Source organism: Dipodomys merriami, unplaced genomic scaffold (assembly GCF_024711535.1).
Source record: "Dipodomys merriami isolate MVZ:Mamm:240054 unplaced genomic scaffold, mDipMer1.0.p SCAF_64, whole genome shotgun sequence".
In the NCBI taxonomy this organism is placed as follows: Eukaryota; Metazoa; Chordata; class Mammalia; order Rodentia; family Heteromyidae; genus Dipodomys; species Dipodomys merriami.
Genome location: NW_027206224.1, coordinates 3,129,494 through 3,146,782, shown reverse-complemented (window position 1 = coordinate 3,146,782; position 17,289 = coordinate 3,129,494). Strand labels below are relative to the sequence as shown.

Genomic DNA, 17,289 nt, shown 5'->3' with positions numbered 1-17,289 from the left:
GGAGGAAGGAGGAAGGAAAGAAAAGAGGAGCTAGGAATGTAGCTTAATGGTAGTGTTTGCCTAGCATGCATGAAGCCCTGGGTTTGATTCCTCAGTACCACATAAACAGAAAATGTTGGAGTGGTGCTGTGGCTCAAGTGGTAGAGTGCTAGCTTTGAGCAAAAGCAGCTCAGGCACAGCACTCAGGCCCTGAGTTCAAGCCCTGGGCCTGGCAAAAAGAAAGAAAGAATAGAAAAGAAAATGAAAAGAAAAGGGAAAAAAGAAAAAAGGGGGAGGGAGGGAGGAAGGAAGGAGGAAAGAAGAAAGAAAAGAGAATATCTTCAACAGGAGAACAGTCTAAATTATCTGTTGTTCTTGAAATAGAAATCCCTTGTCATCAAGAGTAAAGCAGACTTAATGTTATTGCAAGTAGTCTAAAAAGAAATCAGAGACCAACTATTCTCTATAGACTCCATGCATAAAATCACAACTACCGTCATATGAAGGTATACTAAATATCTGGAAACTACCATTTGAGGAGGAAATTCCTAGGGAATTTGTCTGATAGGAAATTTATCTTCAGAGTGTTACAGGCTCTTTCTTGTTTACCCAAACATCTCATATGTTTTGGTATCTATGTGAAAGACCCTTCATCATTTTATGATACCATTTGTCAAATTAGAAACTGCCTTTCTCAGAGGTACCCCAGCTGAACCAAGAGGAATCCTCATGATGTTTTGTTTTGTTTTCCTTTGGTGGAGACAGAATTCAAACGCTACTCACCTTGTCAGTGCACAGTCCGATCCCCAGAGAAGATGAGCAGGGATGGGTACCGAGTATCCTTTTTGGACAGCAAGAGTTCAGTTTCTTCTCCAGAAAAGGACTTGTTAGGAACACCTGATACCTACCAACTTCCCCATGATGACTCACTGAGTAAACGTCTAGATGTGGGTGACTCCAGCCAGATCCATCCTTATCAGATACCTTCCAATGTCGGTCTGGAAAATTATGATGGTCATTATTCTCAAACTCTACCCCTGCACGGAAGTCATGGTAAAAGGCCCCAGAGAAGCAAGAACTTCCGAGAGTATAACATAAAGCCTTCAAATGACATAAAAGCTGCCACATCCCATCCCTGTGGAGATTTACTGATGTCTTTGTCAAACCCAGACTCCAGCACCGGAAGGCTTTTGAAGCTTAGTTCAGGTAATAGCTGCTTTTTAGTTCATATGGCTTTGTTATAGGCATGAAGATAGAAGGTATAACTGGAAATTTTGATATTGGCATTTCTTAAATTTTACGAGCAATTGGGATGGGAAGGGGAAACAAAGGAGGAGGCTACAATGCTTGATAAGAAATGTACTCATTATCTTGCCCATGTAATTGTAACAATAAAAAAAAAATTACGAGCATTTAAAAAATTGTATTTCATGGGCTGGGATGTAGCTCAGTGGCAAAGCGCTTGCCTAGCAAGTGCAACGTCCTGGGTTCGATCCCCAGTACCAAAAAAGAAAAGACAAAAAAAAATTGTATTTCAGGGTCACCAGAGGTCCATGGAACTTCTAAACCTCTTCAGGGTATGAGTTTAGCATGACAAATATGTGAGAGAAAATGGGTAAGAAGGTGAGCTTCATCACTCTGTCATTTTAGTTGAGTAGCCTTCCGAAGACCTATTGGTAGCAGTATTTAGTCTTCTCTCTAGCCATAGTCACTGCTATTCTGAGTTACTTTTTTAAAAATGCTAATTTCAGGATAAGGATGAAGATTATTCTTCAACTACTTATTAATTTAGCCAGTAAAATTCACTAAACATCTGTTATGTGCAGAGATTTTTTTTTTAGCTCTAGATAAAGTAGCAAAATAAAAAAGTCCCATGTATATGTTAACATAAATGTTTCAAACGTCTCTACATTCATGGAACTTACATGTTAATAAAGTAAGACAGCTGATAAGCAAGTTAACATATGAACATGTCAGGTGATATTAAGGTCTGGGATGAAAAGTAAGTGTATAGAAAATAATAAGAACAAAGTGGTATTTAAATTAAATGATCCAGGGCATCATAAAAGTAAAGATTTGAGGGACAAGTCTGGTGGGTGGCAAATGTCACCTGGTACTAAAGAAGAATGTAGAGTTGAATGAAGTTGAAAGTATTGTTATGTGGATACCTGGGGTTTGAACTTTCTAAATCGCATACAAGTACAGTTTTTGAGGCTGGAACATGCTTACTATGTTCAGGGGACGTCAAGGAACCCCACTTGAGTACAGTGAATATACTGAAGGGTATAGAGGAAGTTAGAGAAGATGACTAGCCTTTTTTCTGGATTAGGCTATAAGTTGTAGAAGCAGAAGAGTAATCTTCCTTAAGAATCACTGGATTAGCCAGGCACCAGTGGCTCACGCCTATAATTCTAGCTACTCAGTAGGCTGAAATCTGAGGATCATGGTTCAAAGCCCTCTGACAGGAAAGTCTGTGAGACTCTTATCTCCAATTAACCACAAGAAACCGGAAGTGGCACTGCAGCTCAAGTGGTAGAGTGCTAGCTTGAGCTGAGGAGCTTGGGGACAGGGCCCAAGCCCAGAGTTCAAGCTTCACCACCAAAGAAGAAGTTGGCTGTGAGCAAGCACTGGTAATCCTAGCTACACAGGAGACTGAGGATTGGGGTTTGAAGCCAAGGCAGGAAAGTCTCCAATTAACCACAAAAAAAGCCACTAGTGGAGCCAGAGTTGTGGCTCAAGTGGTAGAATACTAGACTTGAACAAAAAATAAACAAACAAAAAGCTCAGGAATAGAGGCCAAGCCCTGAATTCAGCTCTAGGACCAGCACACACAGACCACACACACACACACACACACACACACACACACACACACACACACACACACACACACACACACACACACACACACACACACACAGAGTATAGATTACATTAAAACTGAGACTGGATTAAAATCTCACCTAGAGAGTGAATATAGATAAGAAAGACACCTGAGGACTGGACCTGAGCCATCCAAGAATTTGAAAGATGATACAGCACACAGAGTGCAAAAGTAGCAACCTTAAAAGGGTGCTGCCTCAAAGCCAGGGAGGAGATAGCACTAGTGCTGTGTCAGATCCCTGGGAGGAGTCAGGACTGAGGAGTGGCCATGCTGTTTGGCAATACCAATGATATTAGCAAACAGCCTCAGGAGATATGTGGAAATAAAAGCTTCATTGAGATGAGTTCAAGAAAAACTTGGAAGTATAGCAATAGAGTTACTGAACATACACAAACCCTTCAAGGAGTTTCAGCAGGAGCAGAGAAATGGAGCTGGAGGAGGGCTGAGGGCCTGAGAGGCTGATAGAAATGCTCTATGAGAGAATATTGAAAATGGATGCAGCAGAAAATGCAGACAATTATGAGGAAAAAGAACAATATCCTTGAGTAGAGAAGAAGAGATGGAATGTATCCCATCAATGGAGAATAGCCGTAGATGAAGCACTGGCAGTTCATCTGTTCAATCAAGGAGGAGGCAGAGAAGTTATGGTTATAAATTTACAATTGAGTTGATAGCTTCAGTAGTGGGATCCAGTAAGCTTTGTGTGTGTGTGTGTGTGTGTGTGTGCCAGTGTGTGTGTGTATGTGTGTGTGTGTGTGCGCGCGCGCGCGCGTGCACGCGCCAGTCAGCACTAGGACTTGAATTCAAGGCCTTGAGATCTCACGTGGCTTCATCAGCCATAGCTGGTATTCTACCACTTGAGCCATACCTCCCAATCCAGCTTTTTTTTTGATTAGTTGGAGATGTGTTTCTTGGCTTTATCTGCCTGCGTTGGTTTCATATTTTTTCACTCATCAGATCTCAGCCTGCTGAGTAGCTAGGATTATGGGCAGGAGCCACCAGCACCCAGCTTCCAGTGGATAATTTATTTGTTTATTTTCCTGGTACTGTGGTTTGAACTCAGTACCTCCTGCCAGAGCCAGCTTCAAACCACAATCCTCAGATATCAGCCTCCTGAGTGGGTAGGATTAATTACAGGCACCAGCACTTGGCTATTAGTAGTAGTAGTGGTAGTATTTTGATTGCCTATGTTTTCTCAGTGAAAATAAGGTCAGCATCCGAGAAGGAAGGAAGGAAGATTAGTGCTGGAACTTGAAGAAAAAAAGAGCTGTAAAAGTATCTTCTCAAGATATAGAAGAGTGGGGCTGGGAAGGTGGCTCAGTGGTAGAGCGCTTGCCTTGCATGCCTGAGGCCCTGGGTTCGATTCCTCAGCACCACATAAGCAAAAAGAAAAAAGCTGGAAGTGGTGCTGTGGCTCAAGTGGTAGAGCACCAGCCTTGAGCTGAAGAGCTGAGGGACAGTGCCCAGGCCCAGAGTTCAGGCCCCACAACCGGACCCAAAAAAAAAAAAAGATATAGAAGAGTGACTCATATATTAAAAAAACAAAAAAAGATGTGCAGTACTAAGGGTCCAGACAAGCTAGTGAGGAAGGTCAGGACAGAGGCCTATTGAATCCAGTGTAGTAGTACACGTCTAGAATCCCGGCTTCACAGGATGTGTAGGTAAGAGGATCCCAGTCTGAGATTCATCCTGGTTAAAAAGAGAATAAGATCTTATCGGAAAAACAACCAAGGCAAAACAAAAGAGCTAAGGGTATGACCTCAAGTAGTTGAGTACCTGCCTTAGTAGGCAAGGATCTGAGTTCAAATTCTAACACTGCCAAAAACAAAAACAGTCTCATTCTGCTGCTGTGGGCTAGGCTTAGAGTATGTGGACACCTGGATGTAACTAGAGTTGAGTTTTTTCCAGGTAGAAGGAGAGCAAGTTTCCAAGAGTTGAGATATGCTGGGGAGCAGTTATTATTATTTGGATTCCACATTAAATACTGATGGGTGTGAGACAGGCACTGGGAAGCTGAAAGGCAAGTTCATTTCCTGATTTCTTTTCCTCCCCAGATCTGTATGCCGCCACCCATTTCAACAGTGACCCTGCTCTGCTGGTCAGTGTTGAGCACCAATTATCCAGCAGCCTCAGTGATTTAACACCAGCACGTGGTTCTTTCCCAAACAACCCTGTCCTGGGAAATGCTCCTAGAACACTGCTGTTGCCTCCTGGGACGTCAGAAGACAGAGAAATTCTGGCCAGGAGGTCATTAAGCCCAACAAGGAGAGGATTCAAGCGGAAGGACAATATTTTTGCCAACCTGAATCCGAAGCATGGTTTCCAAGATGCTACAGGCATCGAGGCAAGTGTTGGCTTGTTTGGGAATGTACAAGAAACACTTAGGCTCCACCACCAGCATGGGGTTCTGTTGGGAATCACGGTAATTCTGACCAAGAGGCTGAGAGATTTTTAGAGGCCTATGGCTAAAATCCCAGGCTAAAATCTGTGATTCTTTCTACCCTTGGGAAAGTCACATGCCCACTTCATACCCACTGCCCTGCAAAGGATCTGTCCCGATCTACTTCCAGAGCTAAAGATGATAGGGAAACACTTTGGTATTAAGAGTTTTTCTCTTCTTAGTTTTTAAGTACTTTGGTAATAAGAGTTTTTAGCAAGGGAAAGAAATGAGGAAGTTGCTGGCTAGCTGAAGATCTCTGAAACATGGATGGCTTTAAATAATCTCATTGGATTTATACTTTTTTTTTTTTCAGCCACAAGTGACTAACTTGAACTAGTTCCTATAAAAGCATTTCTTTGTGCTAAGCACTGGTGACTCATTCCTAGCTACTCTGGAGGCTGAGATGTGAGGATCAAAGTTCAAAGCCAGCCTCAGGCAGGAAAGTCTGAGACTCTAATTAACCACAAAAAGCCAGAAAAAGAGCTATAGTTTAAGTGGTACACTACAAGCCTTAACCAGAAAAAAAGCCAAGTGAGAACACAAGGCTCTGAGTTCAAGTCTCACTACTGGCATCAGAAAAGGATAAATTAACTTTCTTTAAAAAAAAAAAAAAAAAAAAAAGGTGGGGGGGGCAGGTACCGGTGGCTCATGCCTGTAATCCTAGCTACTCAGGAGGCTGAGATCTGAGGATCATGGTTCAAAGCCAACCCAGGCAGGAAAGTCCTTGAGAGTCTTATCTCCAATTAACCACCAGAAAACCAGAAATGGTGCTGTGGCTCAAGTGGTAGAGTGCTCCCCTTGAGCTGAAGAGCTCAGGGACAGCACTCAGGCCCAAAGGTCAAGCCCCATGACTGACAAAAAAATAAAAAAGCATTGCTTTACTTTGCTTTCTAGAAATTCAAACAATTCTTCCCCACCCCCCCCCCCAAAGTAAGTAGCAGCAAGGAGATAAATTAGTTAGATTATCCAGGGAACTTTTTAGCTAAAGGTTGGTGCAGAGAATGAATGCAAAATTAAGAGTGATTCCCACATATCTAGTTCATTGTAAATAAAGTCTCTTGGGCTTTTCTGCCAGGCTGACTTTGAACCATGATCCTCAAATGTCAGCTTTCTGAGTAGCTAGGATTACAGGCATATGCCACCAGCACCCAGTTTATGTTGGGTATTTTCACGATAGGGACTTGCTTAATGCCTGATCTGGACTGCACTGTGATCCTCCTATTTGTACTTTCTTTGTTGCTGGTATGATAGGCGTGAACCACTGTTTTCAGCCTTGGTTTGGATGGAGTTTTAGGGACTTTTAGGCCCAGGCTGACCTCAAACCTCAGTTCCCCAATTTCTGTCTCCCAAAAAGGTAGGATTACAGGCTTGAGCCACCACACCAAGCTTTGTGTTTTTGTTTTTGATTCTTAATACTTCATCTTCAGTTTTTATAACTTTGGAGGTGGTTATAATTTCCATGCACCAAAGGGGGCGGTCTTGTAATACTTTCTATAACTTTTGATCTCTCTCTTCTCCCCCTCCCCCCTACCATTTCAGCCTATTTTATCAAACAAAATCACTGTGTGTTAGTGCATTTAGGGTAGAGACAGACCAATCAAGATATTTGGGATGCCATATTACTAGGATTGTCTACAGACATTTTTTCATATTTATTTAATTTTACATTGCTAAAATGTTAATGCATTTTCTGGACTACCTTTAAAACTCTAATTTCTTTATCATCAGATACTGGGTTTCTTTACATGGAAAGCTTTCAAAGACCTATCTGAATATAAATATAAAAAGACAACCTTTTTTGGTTGGGATTAGTTACCTGTAAGTAGAACCCAGGGACTTGCATATGCTAGGCAAGTGATCTACCACTATGCTGAATATATCTGGAGTCTCTGATTATAAATATAAAAGTTGCCAGGCATCAGTGGCTCATGCCAGTAATCCTAGCTACTCAGGAGGCTGAGATCTGAGGATCATGGTTCAAAGCCAGTCCGGGCAAGAAAGTCTGTGAGGCTCTTATCTCCAATAAACCACTCAGAAAACCTGAAGTGGCGCTGTGTCTCAAGTGGTAGAGCGCTAGCCTTGAACTGAATAGCTCAGGGACAGCACCCAGGCCCACAGTTCAAGCCCCATGACCGACAAAAAACAAAAAAAGTAATATGCCTCAAGCCAGAAAGCTTCTGAAAAGAAAATCTGTCATTCTAGCTCTGCATATATAGCACAAATAGGAGGATCAAAGTCCTGGACAAAAACCTTATCCAGAAGGGGGAGAAAAAAACACTTAGTTTTATTTTTAACTCAAGAAAAAAGGAAAGCCAGGCACAGATGGCTCACACCTATAATCCTACCTACTCAGGATGCTGAGATGTGAAGATCATGGTTCAAAGCCAGCTGAAGCAGGAAAGTCCATGAGACTCTTATCCTCCAATAAACCACCAGAAAACCGGAAGTGGTGCTGTGGCTCAAGTGGTAAAACCTTGAGCTAAATTGCTGAGGGACAGTGCTCAGGCCCAAAGTTCAAGGCCCACAATGGACAAAAAAATAAGGGCTAGGGGTATGGTCATACTCCTGCCTGCCTAGAGTGCCTGCCTAGTAAGTGAAAATCCATGAGTTTAAACTCCAGTCCCATGAAAAAAATTACAGGATATTTATGTTTATTATATAACATATTAAAAGATTATTGTGAATTAGAACATCTTATTAAATTACTCTCAATTTTCCTTTTTTTTCTTTTTTTTTGGTGCCAATGTTAGGGCTTGAACTCAGGGCCTGGGTGATATCCCTTAGTTTTTTTGCGAAGGCTTTCACTCTCCATCTTGAGCCATAGTTTCAGGTCGGACTTTTTAGTGGATAATTGGAAATGAGTCTCTGAGATTTGTCTGCTGGGCAGGCTTTGAATCATGATTCTTAGATCTCAGCCTCCTGAGTTGCTAGGATTACAGGCATGAGACCCTGGCACCAGGACTTCAGTTTTACTTTATAATTTTTAAGTGTTCTCTATTTTCATCTTTCTATATTACATAATATATTGAAAAATAATGTTAGTGTTGATACATTCTTATTGTTATTATATTCGGAGAATCCCTATAGAAAATAATAATAGAAGATTTTATTACCTTTGAACTTGTCCTTGAATATCTTAAATGTTTGCCTTGGACATAAATAGTGCATTATTCAAATTAAAACTGAAAGATGAAACCTTTCTTTTAAAAAAATTAATGTTTTAAATGTCTGGAATCTTACTTCCCTTATTGTGTAAGAATGACAAATGGTTGGAGGGTTTTGCTTTTTTTTCTTGAGCCTCTCTCAAGTGACCTGGGCAGTTTGCATGGTTTGCCAGGAAACCACAGTCCCCCAATCTCTGCCAGAACCCCTCATGTGGCCACTGTCCTCAGACAGCTCCTGGAGCTTGTGGATAAGCACTGGAATGGCTCTGGTTCTCTCCTCCTCAACAAGAAATTTCTCGGTGAGTGTATGTCGTCTTGTGTCTGGCGAGGGTGGGACTTTGCTTCTGCTTAGTGCTCTGCTAAAAACCACGGAGCTTCAACTTACAAGGAAAATTGATCTTGTATCTATTATGAAACTTTTTTAAAGACACCATGGTTAAAAAGTCGACATTTTTCTTACATTTATATTTTTAAAATGAGCACTCTTTCTGCTTGTTATTGAGCAATTGTTTTGTTCTTCCTTTAAGAGTGTATGATATGTGTATGTACACATATGCATGTGCGTGGGTATGGGTGTAGTCTTTGGTAACATATAGAATGGCCAGATATGTATAATAGTGATCATACTAATAATTACAAAAAGATTTTATGCCGGGCACCGGTGGCTCATGCCTGTAATCCTAGCTACTCAGGAGGCTAAGCTCTGAGGATCAAGGTTCAAAGCCAGCCCAGGTGGGAAAGCTTGTGAGACTCTTATCTCCAGGAAACCACTGAGAAAACACTGTGGCTCAAGTGGTAGAGTGCTAGCCTTGAGCTGAAGATCTGAGGGACAGCACCCAGGCCCAGAGTTCAAGCCCCATTACCGACCAAAAAAAAAAAAAAAAGATTTAATCTCCTTGAGAGATACATTAGTCAGTAATGAATACAACAGAAATTAGGTCTGATTATCCCAGTTCTGAGATGACTATTATAATGTTATGATCTAAATTACTCAAGTAAATAAATGGCCTGGACTCTTTTGAGGGATTGTTTTTGATACATGGAGAAAAGATAGTTTTGCAAATGTTGGCTCCACGTGTTTATTTGTTGTTTAATGGGAGAAGAATTCAAAGAACTTTCACTTGTTAGCAAAATAAAGTTTAAGTAACAACTAAAAACTTTCAAGTTGTTTGTGCTAGGAATTTTTTTATTATTATTTCTAAGGGCTGAAGGTTTAGTTTAGCATTTGCCTAGCTGATATGAGATTCTGGGTTTGATTTCCCCAACACTGAAAAACTAAAATAGAGAAGTCACAGTGAATGACTTCCGTGTGGACTTACTGCTCCCATTTTATAGGAAAATAGTGCTCTGTGGCCATTGATGAGTGACTCTGGATGGCTTATGCTTTCCTCCTCAGAGCAAGTGGGGTATTGCTTCTTATTCACACTAAGTACCTCTTACCAGTCACTTGCTAAAGTCTTGGGGAAAGGAGATCATTAGATGATAGAGCCTGTAATTGTTGCCTAGGAATCCTGTGCCTTAGTTTTTAAGCTTGGCTGCTGTGCCCAACCTGAATTTTTGGCAGGTCCTGCCCGAGATTTGCTTCTGTCTTTGGTCGTCCCTGGTCCTCCTCAGCAGTGGGGTCGCACCCATCCTGAAGATGCCGGGAAAGCCTTCCGCAGGCGGGACAGTGACTCGAAGGAGGCTGGACAGCTGGTCCCTAGCGATGTGGTATGGCTCACTCACACTTCTCTCTCCACTTTACTAGAAAAGGACAGAGACAGGTAATCATTACCTATAGAGGCAAAATATGGGACAGTCAGGCTGGACAGCTCACGAACACAAAACTTGGCAGGATGGAGACGACTTGGAGGTTTTATAGGGATGACTCCTTTATTCTAATCCAAACCCCCAAAAAATCACAAAGGAAAGGGAGGGGGAAGTAAATGGCTGGGTGCTGGTGGCTCACGCCTGTAATCCTAGCTACTCAGGAGGCTGAGATCTGAGGATCACAGTTCAAAGCCAGCCCGGGCAGGAAAGAGACTCTTATCTCCAATAAACCACTCAGAAAACTGGAAGTGGCTCTGTGGCTCAAGTGGTAGAGAGCTAGCCTTGAGCTGAAGAGCTGAGGGACAGCGCCCAGAGTTCAAGCCCCATGACTGACAAAAAAAAAAAAAAGCCAGTCCAGCAGAAAAGTCTATGAGATTCTTATCTCCAAAAAGCCACAGTGGAGCTATGGCTCAAGTATTAGAGCACTAGCTGTGAGCACAAAAGCTCATGGACAGCACCCAGGCCCAAAGTTCAAGCACCAAGAGTAGTGTGTGCGCGGGCGCACGCATGTGCACACACACACACAGAGCAAGTAAAAAATGCATATGGTAGAGTAGATTCGCACTGGTGGTTCATGCCTATAATCCTAGTTATTCAGGAGGCTGAGATATAAGAATCTCAATTCAAAGCCAGCCCAGGCAAGAAAGTTCATGGGAGTCTTAGCTCCAATTAACTACAAGAAAACCAGAAGTAGACCTGTGGCTCAAGTGGTAGAGCACTCACTTTGAGCAAAAAGAGCTCAGGGACAGCACCCAGGCCCTGAGTTTAAGCCCCCAACCTACCAAAAAAAACATTTTTTTTTTTTTGGGTCTGGTCGTGGAGCCTGAACTCTGGGCCTGGGTGCTGTCCCTCAGCTCTTCAGCTCAAGGCTAGCGCTCTACCACTTGAGCCACAGCACCACTTCTGGTTTTCTAGAGTCTCTTGAACTTTCCTGCCCGGGCTGGCTTTGAACCTCGATCCTCAGATCTCAGCCTCCTGAATAGCTAGGATTACAGGCGTGAGCCTGTAACCGGCGCCCGGTTAATCAAAAACAATTTTTTTTAAGTGCATACTGTCATGCTCTTGAAGGAAGGTTATGGTGTGTCCAGTAAGGGATGGCAGAGGCCTCGGCGATCGTCCTTTCTCCCTTCTAATGGAGCCAGGAAGTGAGATCAGAGGCATTTTACAGGATATTTAAACACCAAGTTTGGTTCTAGAAACTTTGAACATCTCAGAATTCCAGCCACCACCTGTTCAGCAAGAGTCGTGGATAATCCGCAGAAAGACCATGACTCCATATGATAAATTGGTTCACTGCACTTGAGCAGTGTCTACCAATGAACTGAAGTTGTAGTGAGAAAGTCCCACTGATGCTGACTTCAACAAGTTAGCATTAATTAGAGGGAGGGACTCTCAATCTTCCTCTAAACACCTTCCTCAAGGTTTCAGATTCTTAATGTGGTGGTGTTTTGTTTTCTGATCTAAAGGAAAGTTTGAAACAAAAACTGGTCAGAGTGCTGGAGGAAAACCTCATTTTGTCAGAAAAAATTCAGCAGCTGGAGGAAGGTTCTGCCATCTCGATTGTGAGTGGGCACCAGTCCCATACACATGGTAAGTTCAGGAAGGTTCCTTATGGAACTTCCCAAAGTAACCTATTTAAGCAGCTTCAGTAGCTGCAAGAGCTATGTTTGGCTTGCTCTCATTATTTTTCCTTGTGCATTAATGGAAACCATCAGCTTGCCTTAGCTTTTTTATTTGTTTAGGGGAATACTGGGGATTGAACTTAGAGCCTTGTGCTTGCAAGGCAGGCATTCTACCATTTCACCCATGCCTCTAGCCTCTTTTGGCATTTTTTTTTTTTTTTTGTCAGTCATAGGGCTTGAACTCTGGGCCTGGGCACTGTCCCTTAGCTCTTCAGCTCAAGGCGAGTGCTCTACCACTTGAGCCACAGCACCACTTCCAGTTTTCTGAGTGGTTTATTGGAGATAAGAGTCTCATAGACTTTTCTGCCTGGGCTGGCTTTGAACTGTGGTCCTCAGATCTCAACCTTCTGAGTAGCTAGGATTACAAGCATGAGCTACTGGCTCCCGGCTTTTTTGCATTTTTTAATGCTGGCCCTAGGGCTTGAACTCAGGGCCTGGGTCCTGTCCCTGAGCTTTTGTACTCAAGGTTGGTGCTCCACCACTTGAGCCATAGCCCTACTTCCAGCTTTTTGATGGTTAATTGCTACTGCCTTATTTTGGTCTTTTTTTTTTTTTTTTTTTTTGTCGGTCGTGGGGCCTAAACTCTGGGTCTGGACACTATCTCTCAGCTCTTCAGCTCAAGGCTAGTACTCTACCACTTGAGCCACAGCACCACTTCCGGCTTTTTTCTTTTTTGCTTATGTGGTGCCAAGGAATCGAACCTAGGGTCTCATGCATGCAAGGCAAGCACTCTACCACTGAGCCACCTTCCCAGCCCTTTATTTTGGTCTTTTATAGTTTTTTTTCCCCCCAGATCTGAGAACTGAACTCAGGGCCTTACACTTGCCAGGCAAGTGCTCTTCCACTGAGCTAAATCCCCAACCCCTTTGATGGTTAATTGAAGAAATGAGTTTCATGGACTTTCCCACCCAGACTGGGTTCAAACCATGAATCTCAGACCTCAGCCTCCTAAGTAACTAGGATTACAGGCATGAGCCACCAGCACCATGCTTTTGGCATTATTTTTGAGGTCAGATCTTATTTATTCCCAGCCAAATTGAGCTGTGAACATTCTGCGTGTTTCCCCTGTCTTTGGGAATGATAGGTATGTGCCACTGCAGTCAGACACTGTGCTCGGCAGGAGCTGAGGTAACAGGCCCAGGCCACAGTGCCCAGCCATTGGTTGAGATGGAATCTCTAGAATTTTTATGTACTGGCTGGCCTCAAACCCCAATCCTCCATCTCTACCTCCCAAGTAGCTAGGATGACAAGCTTAAGCCACCATGCCTGGCCTATTGCCATTATTTTGGAGAATTATATTTGTTTTTGTAATTACAGCAGTAGAACATGTTCTCTATAGAAAATATAGCCACATGCCTTGGCACTGTTACTGATGTTTTTCTGTATTTTCTTCCAATTTATCCTCATACATATAGGTTTGACTCAAAACTAAAACTTGTGTCCTAATTTTTTTGTTGTTGGATATGAGGCTTGAACTCTGGGCCTAGGCACTATCCCTGAGCTCTTCAGCTCAAGGTGAGTGCTCTACCACTTGAACCACAGCACCACTTCTGGTATTCTGATGGTTTATTGGAGATGAGTCTCACGGACTTTCCTGCCTGGCTGACTTTGAACCGTGATCCTCAGATCTCAGCCTGCTGAGTAGTTAGGATTACAGGCATGAGCCACTGGCACCCAGCTTGTCCTGATTTTTAATAATTTATGTACAACAAAATGCACATCTTAAGTTTGATCCTAGTCAAAATACAGCACATTTCCAGAAAGTTCCCTGGTACCCTCAGCAATCAGTTTCCCTGACTCTCCACACCCAGCAATCAGAGACATTCTAATATTATAAATATAATAGCATAGGCAGGCACTCCCTGAAATTGCACCATGTTTAACTAATTGCTTTTAATTCTTTGTTATTATAAACAAAGCTGCCATTACTTGTATTGATAGTTAGATAAATATAATTATAGAGAGAATCTGAGTAATTCTAAAGAGTTTCCAAAGTAGAAGTCACTCCACAATGAAAATGCTTCTCTCAGATCATGTTTCTTCCCTTCCGATGGAGTTGAAAGTCCAAATGTTTATACTATCATAAATAATACAATAAATATCTATGCACAAACCTTTGTGTACATGTTAGACTATTTTCCTAGGAGATGCTCCTAGAAGTAGAATTAGTGTATCAAAAGCTATGGGCACCTGTGAGACAAATCGCTCTCAAGAAAGGTGATTGTCTTTTACCCTCACAGTAGCAGTGTACCTATATGCCCTATTCATTCCATCATTGAGTAGTTTTTTTTTTAATGTTTTTGTCATGTGACAAGTGAAAGACAGACCCCATTTAAGTCTTGCTTTGCACTACTTTTAGGCCAGTATTTTAGATTATCTTCTATCAACATTAAGCCTCTAGCTTAGCTTCCCTAATCAAATAACAGGCATCAGGATTGCTGTGAAGAACTTGATTTGGAAGCACTGAAGTCCATTGCTAAATCTGATACTCACAAGCTCAGTCTCCACTTGCTTATTCTGAAAAGGAGTAGGTATCTGGACATCCTTTCATCCTTTCAATCAGCCATAGGGCCTGGTATAGCATTTTGACTGCCATAACCCTTCCAGAATCTTGCTACTTAAAAACTGATCCACATTAGCCTCACCTGGGAGCTTGTTAGACAAGTAGAATATTGAGGATCTTCTCATACTTACTGAATTGGCATCTATTTTTAACAAGATCCCTGATGATTGGTAGGCATATTAACTTTTCAGAAGCATTTTTCTAGAAGACTGGCTCTTTTGGGTCAGGTTCTTGTGCTTTTCTTACTTCATTAAAGCAGGCATTGGTAGCATATTTACAGAGGTAGATATGAATGTCTTAACCACAAATTCCTTGTCTGTAAGCTCCTTGTTGAGTTCTTACTTTGTACCTAACAGCATTCTATTTTCACAAACCACTCAGAGAAGGACATACATTCACAAGCCAGAATGGAGAATTCAGAGGGCCTAATGTTTGCTGACTGCCTATGCTCAGCGAGGTCTTGTAGTCTCCCTGAATCCTCATAGTGAAACTCAAAAAGATGAACTTCCATGTATAATACTAAGTGCTTGAATTTTAACTCAACTTTGTTCCTAAACCCCATTATTCTTGCCAATATAAACTCCCACTAAAGGCAATCACCTGTGATCCTACTCACCTCTGGCTACTGTACCTTTTGTAGATGATCTTCTGCGCAAAAACCAACAGCTGACCATGCAGGTGACTTGCCTGAACCAAGAACTTGCCCAGCTGAAAAAGCTAGAGGAGACAGTTGCCCTTCTTCATGAAAGTCAGAGGTAGGAGGAGGTCTGTCTCATTGACTTCTAGAAGTACATGTTTACTTCTCTTTATCTCTTCTGCTTTGCTTGCAGAGTTAATAATTTTCTTCATGTTAACAATAGTCTATGTGTATAAACCTCCTAAATCTGGCCAGGAAACTTCAGGGAGGCAAGGTGCTGCTTTTCAGTACTGCTTTTGCATCTTTACTGGCATTGGTGTGTTATAACACCTTAATTTTACAGGGTCTAACAGGACCTTTGGGTCAGGTAATTTTTTTTGGACACTTGTACCCCTAAACTCAGCCATCTGGCTCCTTTGGAAAATGTCTGCCAGCTAATGGTCATAGACGATGAATCGAGAACACTCAGAAGTGGGGAGTAAGAGGGAAAGAATCCAAACTATGCATCCTCTTCAGAGTCACTCAGTAATACCAGCCTCTTCACAGAAGAGCATGTTAGGATGCAGGCTGGGAGACCTGGGGGAGGCCTCAAGCCCTTAGGAGCATTGGTAAAGTTTAATCAGTGTATCTAATCTAATCATGGGTTTTATGATGATTTTCTTTCTTTTTCTTTTTTTTTTTTTTTTTTTTTTGTCAGTCATGGGGCTTGAACTCTGGGCCTGGGCACTGTCCCTCAGCTCTTCAGCTCAAGGCAAGCACTCTACCACTTGAGCCATAGCGCCACTTCCAGTTCTCTGGTGGTTTATTGGAGATAAGAGCTTCGTGGACTTTGCTGCCTGGGCTGGCTTTGAACCATGATCCTCATATCTCAGCCTCCTAAGTAGCTAGGATTACAGGCATAAGCCAGTGGCCCTGGGCTTATGATGATATTATCCTTGGAATTTTGATTTGGCCCATATACCTCTTCAACTAGAATAGTGCTGTAACACACAGCATTGTGTATGCATCACTTTTACAGCCAATGTGTGGGGTGGCTTTTAGCACTACAAAATAATAGAAAAAGCAGTGACAGCTAGCACTGGTTAGTTGAAGAGGACAGATTAGAAGAGACTCTGATTTAGGAGTAGAAATTAGAGGCCTGATCAGGAGCCAAAATCCTAGTGCTTGCACTTAGCTCATCATGAAAGGGCTTTTGGGAAGAAGAAAGAAATCACTCTCTAACATAGGAAATATCTGGAACCCAGTCAAACAGAATTGTAAAGATGAAACGGGTAAGTCTGCTTTTAAAATAACCCACTCATAACCTGAACACTTGTGTTGAAAGATGTTACATTTGTCTTTAGCCGAAATTTCAGACCTGAATGGCGGCGTCTTCCCTTTCGTGATTTCATGACTGCCTTTTCCCCCCTGGGCTGCAGATCCCTGGTGGTAACTAATGAATATCTACTGCAGCAGCTGAATAAAGAGCAAAAAGGTTATTCCGGGAAAGCGCTCTTGCCTCCTGAGAAGAGTCACCACCTGGGGAGATCATCGCCCTTTGGGAAGAGCACGTTATCTTCCTCCTCACCAATGGCACACGACACGGGTCAGTACCTAATACAGAGTGTCTCAGAAGCTGCGCCAGAGCCTAGTTTGTGGAGCTAGCATGGAACACCTTCACCGCCGCCTCCCTCTGGTCCCCGGAGGACTCAGCCATCACCACAGTGTGGTGGTGTTTACCCCCAAAGATTAAGAAAAAGCTTATTTGGATTACATTGTGTTGTCCCTCTGTGATAATTTTTCTTTTCTTTTCTTTTTCTTTTTTGGTGCAGGTCCTGAGGCTTGAACTCAGGCCCAGGCACTATACCTAAGTTTTTGCTCAAGGCTAGCAGTCTACTGCTTGAGCTACAACTCCACTTCCAGCTTTTTGGTGATTAATCAGAGATATGAGTCTCACAGACTTTCCTGCCCAAGCTGGCTTTGAACAGCAATCATCAGATCAGCCTCCTGAGTTGCTAAAATTATAGGAGGATCATGGTGCCTGACTATAATTTCTCTACTATCTCCATCCATTGGGTCATTTTTTTCTCCTTCTACTCTCAGAAATTGTTAGTCTTAGGCATCATATCACACAGATGCATTTGACTGAAAA

The 17,289-nt window shown here is 42.4% G+C and overlaps 1 protein-coding gene across 1 annotated transcript in view; it reads left to right on the top strand.

Annotated features, from left to right (window-relative positions):
- LOC138815414 (leucine-rich repeat-containing protein 36-like) overlaps window positions 1–16,912 on the top strand; it is a 42,135-nt gene extending 25,223 nt beyond the window's left edge. The window contains exons 8-14 of the mRNA XM_070004795.1: window positions 745–1,185; window positions 4,918–5,207; window positions 8,601–8,766; window positions 10,032–10,177; window positions 11,743–11,866; window positions 15,162–15,276; window positions 16,577–16,912. Of these exons, the coding sequence (XP_069860896.1) occupies window positions 745–1,185; window positions 4,918–5,207; window positions 8,601–8,766; window positions 10,032–10,177; window positions 11,743–11,866; window positions 15,162–15,276; window positions 16,577–16,802 (1,508 nt within the window). The 3' untranslated portion in view covers window positions 16,803–16,912. The remainder of the gene's footprint in view (window positions 1–744; window positions 1,186–4,917; window positions 5,208–8,600; window positions 8,767–10,031; window positions 10,178–11,742; window positions 11,867–15,161; window positions 15,277–16,576) is intronic.
- Window positions 16,913–17,289: the final 377 nt, after the last annotated feature.